Source organism: Schistocerca americana, chromosome 2, assembly GCF_021461395.2.
Source record: "Schistocerca americana isolate TAMUIC-IGC-003095 chromosome 2, iqSchAmer2.1, whole genome shotgun sequence".
NCBI classification, from domain to species: domain Eukaryota; kingdom Metazoa; phylum Arthropoda; class Insecta; order Orthoptera; family Acrididae; genus Schistocerca; species Schistocerca americana.
In genome coordinates this window covers 606,326,251-606,341,831 of record NC_060120.1, presented here as the reverse complement: position 1 = coordinate 606,341,831, position 15,581 = coordinate 606,326,251, and the positions used below count along the sequence as shown (strand labels likewise).

The following is a 15,581-nucleotide window of genomic DNA, read 5'->3' as shown; positions in this document are numbered from 1 at the left end:
TCAGTGCTCACGGCTAGCGATTATTTACTGTTCCTTCGTTTTGCTGTTTGTGTTCCCGGTCAAGGCGGCAAAGGGGAGCGGTTTTTGTGTAATTTATGTATGTAATTCCACACAATATGTGTTTCCTCCTCCTGTCTTTATTGCATGTTACATGATTTATGATGCTGGTAACTTCCGGTGTGCAGTCGTGATGTAGGTTTTTTGGGATTTTACTAGATCCCTCTTTTTGCTCTTTCGACAGCGAACTTTTATTCAGTGACGACACTGGAGTGAGGATGACCTGAGATGGTTAAGTGTTTTTATTTGTAAGTAACTTCCTCTTCTCTCTTTTATTTATTTTAGAAATGAATTTTAACTGTATGGTTCCATCTGTGACTTTAAAAAAAAAAAAAAAAAAACTTAGAGGTTCACTTCCTTTGTCTTGTAGCACACTGTTTTCAGTGCACGGAACTTCAAGTGTTCCGAAACCGTTCGTGCATGTAAAAAAAGAGTGATTCAGCAACTGTTATGCGGTTTCCTCATTTTTAAAAAATACACTCTGTGACCAAAAAAATAAATAAATAAATAAATGTCGCATCACGAAGGAATTATCCGGATGAGCCGGGATCGGTAGATGTGATGTACATGTACCGACAAACAAATGACTAAAATTTCAGAAAAATTGGTTGGATGACTGATTCAGGAGAAACTTCTTCACAAATTGAGCAAATCAATAACGCGTTGGTCCACCTCTGACCCTTACGCAAGCAGTTATTCGGCTTGGAATTGATTGGTAGAGTTGTTGGATGTAGTCCTGAGAGATATCCTGACAAATTCTGTCCAATTGTCGCGTTGGAGTTTCAAAATCCCGAGCAGTTTCAAGGGCCCTGTTTATAATTCTCTAAACGTTCTCATTTGGGGAGAGATCCGGCGAGTTTGCTGGCGAAGATAGGGTTTGGCTAGCACGAAGGTAAGCAGTAGAAACTCTCTCCGTGTATGGGTGGGCGTTATCTTGCTGAAATGTAAGGCCAGGATGACTTGTCACGAAGGGCAACAAAACGGGACGTAGAATATCGTCGACGTACCGCTGTGCTGTGAAGGTGCCATGCATGAAAACTAAAGGGGTCTGGCTATGAAGTGAAACGGCACCCCATACCATCACTCCTGGCTGTCAGGCAATATGGCGTGCGACAGGCAGGTTGGTACCCACCGTTGTCCGGAGCGTGTCCAAACACGTGCGCGATGGTCATCGGGGCTCCGTTTGAATGGGGACTCATCAAAGAAAACAATTCTTTTGGGCTTTTCCACACGTTTAATAAATACAAAAAATACACATATCAGAGAATTTAGTCATTAATAATACATTTTGCTTCACTATTTACAACAGTATGACAAATCTGGGGTAACTTCCCTGTTCCGCGACAGTAGAAATCACGTGGTTTTGAGGCGAAGAACACATCGACTCATGCCTGGAGCGCATTTTCACCCGGAAAGTAAGTTCCTTGAAGATCGTTCGATAGAAAGTGGAGAAGATGAAAAGCTGAGGACGAAATATCAGATGATTAAGGTGGGTGTGGAATAACATCCCAGCCCAACTCCTGTATAGTTTCCTGATCGTTGTTCTTGGATTGCGTCTGCAAGACCCCTCAGCTACTGACCATAAATGACAGCAGTGATAGCTATGCCTCGTGGAAGCAATTCGTAGTACACCACACCGTCACTCTTCCACAAGATGCATTACATTTTCTTTTGTGGATACGCGCATGTCTTTGTACAGGCGCTGATGCTGTGCTTGGACTCAACCATTTCTTTCTTTTCCTTGTGTTAGCATAAAGATATCATTTCTCATCACCAATAACAATACAGGATAGAAATGGATGATGTTATTTGCGAGCCAATTGATGAGCAAGAAGCAGAATGTTCATACGGCCACTCACTGATTTTGTCTTAGAGGTAGCCCAGACACCCAGTTTTTGAACTTTCCCCATTCCGTATAAATGTCGCACGGTCGTGGGATGATTACAGTTCACCACATGTGCCAGTTCTCTAGTACACCGATGTGGATCGTAGTGGATTAATTCGTTTAACCGATCTTTATCTAACCCCGAAGGTCTTCCTGAACGTGGAGAGTCACTGATGTCAAAATATTCCTGTCCAATAGCATTATCTCCATACACACGCTAATGTTTCTGGCTGCCTCCGCTGCTGTCATCACTGTATTGAACTCAATCTGAAGAATATGTTGGAAATATTCCGATTTCTCCAATTGGCACTCCATTTTCTAGCGTCCAAAGTTTCACTCACCGTCTCCAAAGGAGAAAATGACTATATATAAACTCAAATAGCACCAATCAATTACAAATAAAATTAATAATCGATAAATAAACCCATAGCAACCGGAATACCAAACGCAAAACAAAATCCCAACGATCTTATGCACCAATCTAATTGTCAAGTCAGTGAGATTCCAGGCCGACAACTTCTTTGGAGACGCATAGTCAGCTGTGTAATACCAACCTGACTTTCGCCCACCGTATTGTACGAGTGCTGGCCAAGGTCTATTCTAAACTGTTTTAGAGTGGAATTTCTAGAAGTTTTAGGTTAAAACAGAAGTCAGACAGTGTGATGGCCTCTTACTGCTGCTCTTTATCTTTTAGACAAAATCATAATGGAATGGAGAATGCCATGCGAAAGCAAAATCATTGACGGAGTTAGATAGGGTTACAAAGGAACAACTTACAAAGAGACTGTTTAGTGTTTGCAGACGACCTAGTTATTTTTTTCAGACTCAATGGAAACGACCAGCAAACAGAATTTCTGAAAGAACAAGCTGGAAAAGCAGGATTACAAAGCTTCTTTGAGAAAAACGAATTCACGAAAAACTTTATGGCTGCCACGAACATAATGAAAATTATGCATGAAAAAACTGCGAGAACTAGCAAATTCAAGTATCTAAGAGAAGTAACTGAATAAGACATTTCAGAGACAGAAGCTATTAAAAAAAGAGTTAATAACATTACTTCACTAAGTATGTACAAGGTAAGAAATCAATACCCCAGCTGCTACTGTCGTCAATGAAGGCTGCATTGCATGCTGAATAAACGTCCGTATATTAAGACAGCTACACATCTACCAACGACTGAAGCAATAGAAGTCGCCACTTTTATGAAAGACTCTAATACAGTTCACATCGTATGAAGATTCTAAATGTAAAGATACAGAAGTTCACTAAAGATCGCTTAGTCCAAACGAACTAAATTATACGTTCCACATTCAAGTCCAGTCCACGATCCAGCTTGGAGGGCACCGTCTAGTCTATCATTCGTTGTCGCTCGAAAGTAACTCGATGACCCTAGCTGGGAACTCGTGATAACTGTTCGTAAAGCTCAGAGATAACTGTTGATCACTTCCCTTCACTTACACACTGTAATGGGGTTTGCAATTCAACTGGAAATGGCTGTAGAGGGGCCGCGCGCCCTCCTAAATAGACCTGTATGAAAATACTCGCCAATAAGTTACTTAAAAAGGTAACCTTTCATCATATTAAAATCCGTAACAGATACGCAACAAGAGGTGTAGTTGTAACCACATTTCTGAAAGAAAATACCTATGGTAAGTGAATTACGCAACTGCGAGAATAGACAACGCAGCAACGGTAAAAATCGTCAGTGGCAGTCTGTATAATCATAATAATTAGCCTGCACTGTTACAGATACACACACACACACACACACACACACACACACACACACACACACACACACGCACGCACAAACGCACAAAAAGATCTTTAATTTTGGCCTGAGATATCCCAAAGATAGATTAAAACTATAATTAGCATGCACTATTTTACACACACGCACACACACGCCACACACACACACACACACACACACACACACACACACATAAACAAACAAAAAGTGCTGTCCCAGAGATGGATTAAAACTTCTTTCAATCCCGCGTTCTGAATTCTCTTACTGATATTCTTAAAATGAATCTTTACGCGCAGGCGTTTTATTTTTTAATAAAAGGTAATAGCAAAGCAAGGGCATTCACATACTGTCCTGCATAACTTCTCGTTTAACAGAATTACGAAAACGTCATGTTTCGGTTTGTTTTTGGTATTATATGAGTCAGAGTGTCAGCTGTTGGGATACGAGAGAGACTAACCTTGTAGAGCAGAGTGGAGATGCGCTCGGTGGTGTTGTAGTGGCGGGAGACGGTGAAGATGTTGCGGACGCAGTACATAAGGCTGGCGAGCCGAGAGTCGATGGCGAACGGGTCACCGCGATACAGCGGCACGCAGTACTTCTCCAGCGCGTACAGGTACTTCACGTTGTCCCGCGCCTCGTTGGCAGCGTCCGTCAAGCGGCTGTCCAGCGCCTTCCATCTCTGCACAACAACAAAAGCTATATCAGACACGTTCACACAACAAATATGCGGCTTTCAAAGTTAAGTGCGCTGCTTGACTAAAACAGCACCCTCCCCTTGTCGACGTACTCAAATGGTTCAAATGGCTCTGAGATCCATGGGACTTTAACATCTGAGGTCATCAGTCCCCTAGACTTAGAACTACTTAAACCTAACTAACCTAAGGACATCATACACATCCATGACCGAGGCAGGATTCGAACCTGCGACCGTAGCAGCAGCGCGGTTCCGGACTGAAGCGCCTAGAACCGCTCGGCCATAACGGCCGGCTCGACCTGCTCCGTGAGCAATGAATGCTTCAACATAAATCCAGATGATAGCCCAACTTGCAGGTTGCTTTGCTGTATTTGACCATAAACGGCACCTGAGCTCTGTCCTCAGTACGCTGCGAGTGTCAGTCGTGGTCAGAACAGTGTTTTGGGTAGTTGTGAGTGCACCGTGTCGGAGCTAAGCGATTTGAAATGTGGGCAAGTTGTTGGTGCTCGGTTGGTGAGTCCTTCCGTACCCAGTGTAGCCAAAGTGACTGATATTCCAAGAGGAATCGTATCGAAAACTCATACTGCACACAGGGAAAGCGAAATAACGTTATCCGCTAAGCCACAACGTGGATCAATGTGTGTACTGAGTGATCTTGACAGATGGTATTTCAAGAGGAAACTGAATATCGCAGCTGTGAAAGCTGTCAGCACTAAAATAACACGAAGAGAGCTCCATAATATGGGAACTGCAGAGCGAGCTACAATTCCAAAGCCACTCATCAGTTATGCAAATACTCGTAACAGAAAAACGGGGTATGGAAGCCAAGAAACCTGGACCGTGGAGTGGAAGACAGTCATTTTGTCGTGTGAATCTTGATTCACACTGTTTCCAACTTCTGGCTGAGTTTATTTCACAAGAGTGAAACATGGCGGGGGTTCGGTGATGGTCTGGGCAGCCATATCCTGGTATTTCATGTGCCCCATGACTACTCTGCAAGGTCTAATAACTGCCGAAGATTATGTGAACATTTCGGCTGAACATGCCCAGCCAACGGTTTAATGTTGGTTCCCCAATGGTAATGCTGTGTTCCAACACGACAGGGCCCCTCTTCGCGCAGCCAGCATCGCCCATGATTGGCTTTGTGAGCTCGAGGATGACTCGTCGCATCTCCTCTCGCCGCAAGGGCTCAATGTTATTGGGCTTCTGGGGTATAGTTTGGAAAGAAGATTGTGTGACCGCTATCCACTTCCATCATCGTTACCTGAACGTGCCACTATATCGCATGAAGAATAGTACAACATCCCCTGATACACAGATTCTGTATTTATCAACTCCCAGATGACTGGATAGGGTTTTAAATGCAAACGGATTTCCTACACCATATTAGACATGGCAATGTGTTGTGTATTTTTGACCACCTCCCTCATTTACGTCCACATCTACACTCCAAACGCCACGTTATGCTGTGTGATGAAGGGAACTTTTTGTATCAATGCCATGTCCCGGCCTTCCCCACCCTATCCTGTTCGAGTGGCGATTGATTCGCGGGAAGAACAATCGTTGCAAAGCTTCCGCGTAATCTCAATCACTCAAATTTTATAGTCATGATCTTTCCGTGAAATAGACATAGGAGGGTGCAATACGTGCCAGTGGCCTCGCTGCAGTGGTAACACCGGTTCCCGTCCGATCACCAAAGTTGAGCGCTGTCGGACTTGGGTGGGTGATTCTTCCAGGAACGAACTCTCTCGGGATGCGTAACGACTTCCCTGTAGCGTCTGTCACTATGAAACTTCTTTATTTAAATGTGTGAATCTGCACTCAAACTGCTGAACGACTGACAAGATAAAACATCTACGTTACTTGATTCTGAAACAGCTGAGTAAAACTGAACGTACTGAGCCTACTTTCTCTTTGCTTTTTCTTATCGTATCAACACTGACCCACAATATTCTAGCGCAACGCAATCTGACTGCTCGAAAAAAAAATTACAGCCTGATTCAAATCATTAATACAAAAGAATGGCCCTAATAAGAAGCAATCCTGACAATAACCTATACATTTCATTAAGTACTTACCTCACAAACATCTTCACTACGCGAACTACCGCAATACAGCGAGCGTCAATACTGCCAGCTAAATAAAAGATTCTAACTACTAATAGGCCACTAACTACTAATAGGCATGTGGTTAGTAAAGGAAAGATTTTGTTGCAAACCAAATAACGTATTTTTTACCTTAATAATGTGACATCCAGTTCAAACACGGATATAAATCGTCATTGACATCCAATACAAAGATATATAATCAAGAATAATTTTCAATCTCGAACTCGGATACTTCCAGATCGTTAGCCCACGCTAACACTTCAGACTTCTACCGACCATCAATGTTAACTTCTCACATTTAACATCCATCACTGCTGGCTGTTCACCTCCAACTGCCCAATAGTACTTCTATTACTGCTGACGATGAACTTCCAACAACGAGTCCAACCAGCCACAGAATCTCTTGCAAAGAAAGCGCAGTCAGAGATCCAATGCAAAGCACTACACAGCGCTGCCAACAGAGAAGCAGCCCATTTACAACTAGATTGGGTTGAGCATCTCCTTGACGCTTTGGCGCTTACTAAACGAACCTCTTATGATACGCGCTATTCTTCCTTGGATCACTTTTACTTCCTCTATCAGTCCTTTCTGGTCGGATCCCAGATTGATGATCAATATTCAAGTATCGCATAGACCTTCAAATTTGCATTCAGTCTCAAGCTTTCGACGACTTCCTCCGCCGTCATCGTCTGGAGAATCTGTAGGCCGTTTGGTAGTTTATTTAAGTGGCTGACTTTTGTTATGGAAACGTCATGGAGTCATATGCTTCCAGAGACCACACGTATGTCTACGTTGGAACAATATTGGTAGCTATGTTGACTTCGTTAGATGGTTTCCACGAGCTACTAACGGTGTAGCCGCTGTCCCGAGTCAAGTCGTTATTAAACGTGTTGGTACCAATAGCTTCTTTGATGATACAATCCCAGCAGGTACTGTAGATGCAGGGGACAATATTTCTCTTCATTAAATACAATCGTATGTTCATTCATGAGGGTGTGTTCGGCAACAGCAAAGTGGCGTCGGTGCTCTGTGCAGCGTTCTGAAATCGTTCATACCGCTTCCGTCCACGGGTAGCGGGGCGTGAGTACCATGTGGTTCGTTTCCAGAGTTCGGTGGAGTCGTCATCAGCCAGCATGCAGTGTAGCAAAATGCTGTCCATCGGCAAGCATCGCGCAGAAAAATTCGTTCACTTTGTTGTTTTCAGTCAGTTGTATTGCAATATACACTCTAATACAAGATGAAGACGCACCATGAATGGATTATCCGAATGGGACGGAAATCGTAAATGTGATGTACATGTACCGACAAAAAATTGATTACAATTTCAGAAAAATTGGATGATTTAATCAAAAGAAAGAGCTTCACAAATTCAGCAAGTCAATAGCGCGTTGGTCGACCTCTGGCCCTCATGCAAGCAGTTATTCGTCTTTGCATTGATTGCTAGAGCTGTTGGATGTTCTCTTGAGGGACATCTTCCAAATTCTGTCCAGTTGACGCGTTAGATCGTTAAAATTCCGAGCTGGTTAGAGGGCCCCGCTCGTAATACTCCAAACGTTCTCAATTGTGGAGAGATCCAGCAAACTTGCTGGCCCAAGTAAGATTTGGCAAGCACGGAGGCAAGCAGTAGGAGTCTCGCCGTGTGCGAGCAATCATTATCTTGCTGAATTGTAAGCCCATCATGGCCTGCCATGAAGACCAACTAAACAGGGCGCAGAATATTGTAGTCGACCGCTGTATTGTAAGAGCGCAGCGGGTGACCACCAAATGGACCCTTCTATGAAATTAAATGGCACCCCAGACCATCACTCCTGGTTATCGAACCGCATGGCGTGCGACAGTCAGGTTGGTATCCCACTGCTGTCCGGGGCGTCTCCAGAAACATTTTCGCTGGTCACCGACGCTCAGTTGGAAGCAGAACTCATCACTGAAGGCAAGTTTAGTCCAGTCAATGAGATTACGTGCACAATGTGCCTGATACCACTGCAGACTGATTTGTTGGTGTACAAAGGTCAGGGGTAGCCGGTGGAAGGTGCGCTATGAGCTCAGCCCCCGTCCTGTGGGCCGCCTATTAATGGTCCTTGTGGTCACTGAAGCATCAGTAGCACATCTGACCGATGATAATGATGAATCCGGGGCTCTGAGTGCCTCTCTGAAGATTGCTCGGTCCTCACGTTCTTTCGTCCCTCTAGGTCGACCGTCTCCTTTTGACATTGTGTTTCACCATAGTTCACTCATTCCTGCTAACATCGTCCAATAGTGGCGTCGCTACTATTCAAATTTTGAGCGATTCGCTGATTACTCCTACCGGCTCCACGGAGCCCAACTACACGTCCTCTCTCAAATACTGACATCTGCGTGTATTGATCACGCGTCTGTCTGCCAGGCGTAGTTACTGTTCAACTGGGTACACGGAATGAAATTTGCAAAGAATTCATGTTCTAGTATCGATATGTCCCCTGTTGACAGTTCTTGCCAGCTGCACGTTGAAAATGCGTTGCAGCGTCACACATTCATCCATCGGCCGCTAAAGTTTACAGTTTTGGATTTTCCGTCAATGAATCTCAATTTGTGACCAATTTGCTTAACTCCTTGTGGTGCGTCGTTTCTTTTCTTTTTTTCTCAAGAGTGTAGGCTACACTTCTCCCAGTGGAATGTTCTCGGACCCGTAAATCGCACAACTGGTCATTTCCTGTATATTAAATAATGATTGGTCGAAAGTTGCATAATAAATGTTTATGTTTGCATATTTGCTATTTGGGTTTGCTAATACTGGGTGGTTATAATTAAAGTGCAACTACTCACGGAGGTCCAGTGTGGGCTGTAATTATCATGGCAACGAAACTTGGTAGATATTCTAACGCGTAAATGGGGAACCGATTTGAGCTGACAAAGAAAATAATTCCAATTTTGGCCACCAGGTGTAATTCCAGGGCAGTGAATTCAAGACAGATGTATAGCAGTGTTTCCTTGTGTAATGGATTAGGAAAGATATGTGGGTAGGAAAGGTCAAACAAGTGAGAAAGGCAAAATGCTGATTTTATTATCAACAGCCGCTTACACAATTTGTTCAGTATGAGCACTGGAGACGTCGACGAGATGCTGCATCCGTAGAACGACGTGGTGATAATTGCTCGCAGCAGTTCCGGCAGAAGCCGAGAAAAGTATTCCCGTACGCTGACTCCAGATCAGACAGAGAATGAACGAGCAGCTGGCAGATATCCCTAGAGTGAAACGTCACATGGATTCAGATCAAGTAACCATGCAGGCCTTGCATCTGGGAAACCTCTGGAGATAGTACGTTCGTGGAAGATCGCATTAAGCAAAGTTTTCGCTAGGCGAGAGACATGAGGTGTTGCCCTATCCTGCGTGAAAATGTTGGTTTCCACAAAGCTGCGCTCTTCGAAAGCAGGAATCACATGCTGTACCAGATTTCGGAAACGTGCAGACATCACGGTATACCGGCAGTTCCTCTGCGTGTATTCTCTTTAAAGGTGACCGGACCGAGAATAAAAGTGCTTGTGAATCCACGCCACACTGCCATATAAAGCGAGTGCAATGGCTCTTCGCGCGCAACAGGGGGTTTAACGGTACCCCAAATTCGGTGGTTCTATGTATTCACTGCACCCTATAGTGTGAAGCGTTTCTACTCACTCCACAGAATTCTGCCCGGCCAAATGTCAGCAACTTTTATTCGCGCCAGAAACCGTTGAGCAAATTCACAACACTGCTGCGGATTACGAGGCTTCAGTTGCCTCACCGTCTGGATCTTCTACGGGTATCAGCGTAATATAGACGGCAAAACTTTCCATAGTGTTGACCATGGTACGGACAATTCTCATGACATTGCGTGAGCACTAGCACTACCCGGGTCACCTGCTACATGGTCATTTACAGCAACAGCAACATCGTCAATAACTTACAGCAGGGTAGGACGTCTTCCTCTTCCAGGTGCTACACCAAGCTCACTCGTATTTTCAAGTTTCATTATCATCATCAGGCTCCACCTCAGACCTTTCAGTCGGTGATACTCTCTCAATTCAGTACTGTAGGTTTCACTAACAGCACACGGTCTCTCTTCCCGATAGCCATACTATTGACTCACGCTATGGCTTGTCAAATGACAGCGTGGTGACGTGACATCAGACAAACAGTGTACAGTGCCTGATTGACAACTGGTGGCCACAACTGGATCTAATTTTTTCCAGCGTAAATCAACTTCGCCTTAAAACATTAGCACACGCACCAAAAAAGTTTTTCATCACCTCGGTTCCGGAACCTGTACAGAAAATTGGAATAGAGACCAACATAAACATCATTTCCACCCTTTTTATCGCTCATGAAAACCACACACTGCATTTTGTACCACCATGCAGCGAGACCTTCAGAGGCGGTGGTTCAGATCGCTCTATACACCAGTACTTCTAATACCCAGTAGGACGTCCTCATGCATTGATGCATGCCTGTATTCGTCGTGGCATACTATCCACATGTTCATCAAGGCGCTGTTGGTCCAGATTCTCCCACTCCTCAACGGCGATTCGGCGTAGATCCCTCACAGTGGTCGGTGGTCACGTCGTCCATAAACATCCCTTTTCAATCTATCCCAGACATGTTTGATAGAGTTCATGTCTGGAGAACATGCTGGCACTCTAGTCGAGCGATGTCGTTATCCTGAAGGAAGTCATTCACAAGGTGTGCACGATGGGGGCGTGAGTTGTTGTCCATGAAGACGAATGCCTCTCCAATACACTGCCGATATGGTTGCACTATCGGTCAGAGGATGGCATTCACGTATCGTACAGACGTTACCACCAGCGGCGTACGTCGGCCCCACATAATTTCACCCCAAAACATCAGGGAACCTCCACCTTGGTGCACTCGCTGGACAGTGTGTCTAAAGCGTTCAGCCTGACCGGATTGCCTTCAAACACGTCTCCGATCTGGTTGGAGGCATATGCGACACTCATAGGTGAAGAGAACGTGATGCCAATCCTGAGCGGTCCATTCGGCGTGTTGTATGGCCCATCTGTACCGCGCTGCATGGTGTCGTGGTTGCAATGATGGATCTCGCCATGGACGCCGGGAGCGAAGTTGCGCATCATGCAGCCTATTGCGCACAGTTTGAGTCGTAACACTACGTTCTGTGGCTGCACGAAAAACACTATTCAACATGGTGGCGTTGCTGTCAGGGTTCCTACGGGCCATAATCTGTAGGTAGCGGTCATCCACTGCAGTAGTAGCCCTTGGGCGGCCTGAGCGAGGCATGTCATCGGCAGTTCCTGTCTCTCCATGTCCGAACGACATCGCTTTGGTTCACTCCTAGACGCCTGGACACTTCTCTTGTTGAGAGCTCTTCCTCGCACAAAGTAACACTGCGGATGTGGTCGAACCGCGGTATTGACCGTCTAGGCATTGTTGAACTACAGACAATACGAGCCGTGTACCTCCTTCCAGTCGGAATGAATGGAACTGATCGGCTGTCGGACCCCCTCGGTCTAATAGGCGCTGCTCATGCATGATTGTTTACATCTTTGGGCGGGTTTAGTGACACTTCTGAACTGTCAAAGGGACTGTATGATACAATATCCACAGTCAACGTCTTATCTCCAGGGTGATGCAAAACTTTTCTTGGTGTGTGTATATAAACCAAGTTTCGCTCCTTTTCGATTATTACAGCCCACAATGGACCTCCTTGAGTAGCAGCACTTTAATTATAGCTACCTTTAATATACTTCAAGCACCTTCAGGTTATCCATTCTATTCATAATCCTACTCCATCGTAGTTTCCCAACTTTGCTTCGTGGATTAAGACGAGGTTAGCTAGGACAAGGACACAGTTCAAGTCAGTAGAACACAAAGATACTTAACAGCTCAGCTTGAAATGGCTAAAATTAATTTCAAATACAGTGCTAGTCATTAAAATTGCAACACCAAAAAGGATAGCAAATTGCTACATTTTACTTAATGTAGGTGTATAGTACAGTAGGAAGAATGCTTGATTAAATTTGTAGGTGAAATTTTTGGTTTGGGAATGGGATAGGGGCGGCAACTGGCGCCACTGACAGGGGGGCGGCTCTGAGGTGGTTAGGCATGGAGTCGAACGGAGCTTGTGAGCTTGGATCACTATACACAGGAATACGTCATTCCATGCTGCTTCAGCCCTATGCCAGAATTCATCAATCATTATGACTAGGGACAAGTGGTGTGCTAGTCTCTAGCCAACCTATGAAGGGAAGTTTTCAATAGGTGAGGGATCTGGACATCTTACTGACGACGGGAACAGTCGAACATACTCTATAGTGAGGTAGCTCAAGACGGCACAAGCAAATGCAATTATCTTATTGAAGGTTAACGCCAGAGAGAAATCGAAGATATGGCGCAACCATTGACGTTAACATACTTGAAATACAGGGTGTTTCAAAAAGAATATACGTATTTCGAATGCAAATATTTATTAAACTCTAACACATACGAATATGAAACTTTACACACATATTTACGAACTCTCAAGTTCAGATTACATATGTTCAATATGCCCTCCATCAGCTACACGAGCAATATCACATCGATACTCAAATTCCTCCGATACTCGGGCAAGCATGTCCTTCGTCACTCATGTCATGGCAGTATGGAACCGGTTCTTCAACTCTTCCAGGTTCTGTGGGAGTGGTGGTACATAAAAGTTGTCTTTAACGATACCCCACAGGAAGAAGTTAGAGAGTGTCAAATCCGGTGACCATGGAGCCCAGCTGAGACATGCTAAGTCGCCAGCTCCTTGACGACCAATCCAAAAGTTCGGTAGAGTTTCATTCAGATATTCACGCACTTGGCGACTCAGGCGAGGGGGTGCTCCGTCTTGTTGTAAAATGAAGTTGTCTTCGTCCAACCTCGGAAACAACCAGTTTTGTAACATAGTGAGATACTGCTGACCGTTAACCGTCAAAGAAGAATGCGCCGTAAATAGAAAATCGGGATATCGCGCAAAACACATTGACTTTGGACGAATCACGTACATGTTCAATGGCTGCATGTGGGTTCTTTAGGCCCCAAATTCGAACATTGTGTTTGTTTACCTGACCACTAATACGGAAAGTCGCTTCATCACTGAAAACGATGTGTTGTGCGAAAGTGTTATCGTTGTCAAAAGCATCAAGTATCTCGTCACCAAATGGCACACGTTTGCGTTTGTCATCAGGACCCAGAGCTTGTAACAGCTGTAACTTGTACGGCTTCATAACGAACCGACGTCTCAAAACACGCCAAATTGTTGTTGTGGGCAGTTGTAACTCCAGACTGGTTCGACGAGTTGATCTTGAAGGACTTCGTTGGAATGCAGTTTGAATTCGTGCAACATTTTCTTCAGGAACACGAGGGCGGGCAGGACTCTTTCTTTTACATACACATCCTGTATCCAGAAACTGTCGGTACCATCTGTGAACGTTCTACCCATTCGGAGGATCCATTTGGTACCTCAACCTGAAACGTCTTCGCAAACTCGAGAACACAAGCTGATTTCTACTGCGGAGTAACCATTTTAAACATATGACAGTTACCGAGCAAAACAGAAGACAACTGACATCTAGTGGCTATTAATATAAACTACACTGTTTATTCGTTTCTCCAATAGCCCAGCCGAGGCGTAGCGATCGATAGTTTGGACGAAATAATACTTTGCAATACATATATTCTTTTTGAAAAGTCCTGTATAACAGCTGTCCATATTACTGACTATGCGAAAGAGAGATGATCTTCTTGTGTTCCCAGTGCCATCCCGTATCATCACACCAAGATGTGGACCCATAAAATGATTCAAAAATGGTTCAAATGGCTCTGAGCACTATGGGACTCAACATCTTAGGTCATAAGTCCCCTAGAACTTAGAACTACTTAAACCTAACTAACCTAAGGACATCACAAACACCCATGCCCGAGTCAGGATTCGAACCTGCGACCGTAGCGGTCACGCGGTCCCGGGCTGCAGCGCCAGAACCGCACGGCCACCGCGGCCGGCCATACAATGACGACGAAAGTTATATGAGAACATTCAATCTCCTCAGAGCTTCCACACACGAATACACTGCTGGCCATTAAAATTGCTACACCACGAATATGACGTGCTACAGACGCGAAATTTAACCGACAGGAAGAAGATGCTGTGATATGCAAATGATTAGCTTTTCAGAGCATTCACACAAGGTTGGCGCCGGTGGCGACACCTACAACGTGCTGACATGAGGAAAGTTTCCAACCGATTTCTCATACACAAACAGCAGTTGACCGGCGTTGCATGGTGAAACGTTGTTGTGATGCCTTCTGTAAGGAGGATAAATGCGTACCATCACGTTTCCGACTTTGATCAAGGTCGTATTGTAGCCTATAACGGTTGCGGTTTATCGTACAGCGACATTGCTGCTCGCGTTGGTCGAGATCCAATGACTGTTAGCGGAATATGGAATCGGTGGATTCAGGAGGGTAATACGGAACGCCGTGCTGGATCCAAACAGCCTCGTATCACTAGCTGTCGAGATGACAGGCATCTTATCCGGATGGCAGTAGCGGATCGTGCAGCCACGTCTCGATCCCTGAGTCAACAGATGGGGACGTTTTCAAGACAAAAACCATCTGCACAAATAGTCAGACGACGTTTGCAGCAGCATGGGCTATCAGCTCGGAGACCATAGCTGCGGTTACCCTAGACGCTGCATCACAGACAGGAGCACCTGCGATTGTGTAGGCAACGACGAAACTGGATGCACGAATGGCAAAATGTAATTTTTTCAGATTAATCCAGGTTCTGTTTACAGCATCATGATGGTAGCATCCGTGTTTGGCAACATCGCGGTGAACACACATTGGAAGCGTGTATTCGTCATCGCCATACTGGCGTATCACCCAGCGTGATGGTATGGGGTGCCATTGGTTACACGTCTCGGTCACCTCTTGTTCGCATTGACGGCATTTTGAACAGTGGACGTTACATTTCAGATGTGTTACGACCCGTGGCTCTACCCTGCGAAACTGTACATTTCAGCAGGATAATGCAGGACCGCGTGTTGCAGGTCCTGTACGGGCCTTTCTGGACAC

At 45.0% G+C, this 15,581-nt stretch overlaps 1 protein-coding gene across 1 annotated transcript in view; it reads right to left on the bottom strand.

Annotated features, from left to right (window-relative positions):
• The window catches only part of LOC124594242 (dynein axonemal heavy chain 8-like), a 619,801-nt gene that overhangs the window by 470,031 nt on the left and 134,189 nt on the right, over window positions 1-15,581 (bottom strand). Inside the window, exon 7 of the mRNA XM_047132606.1 lies at window positions 4,153-4,374. Coding sequence (XP_046988562.1) covers window positions 4,153-4,374 — 222 coding nt within the window. The remainder of the gene's footprint in view (window positions 1-4,152; window positions 4,375-15,581) is intronic.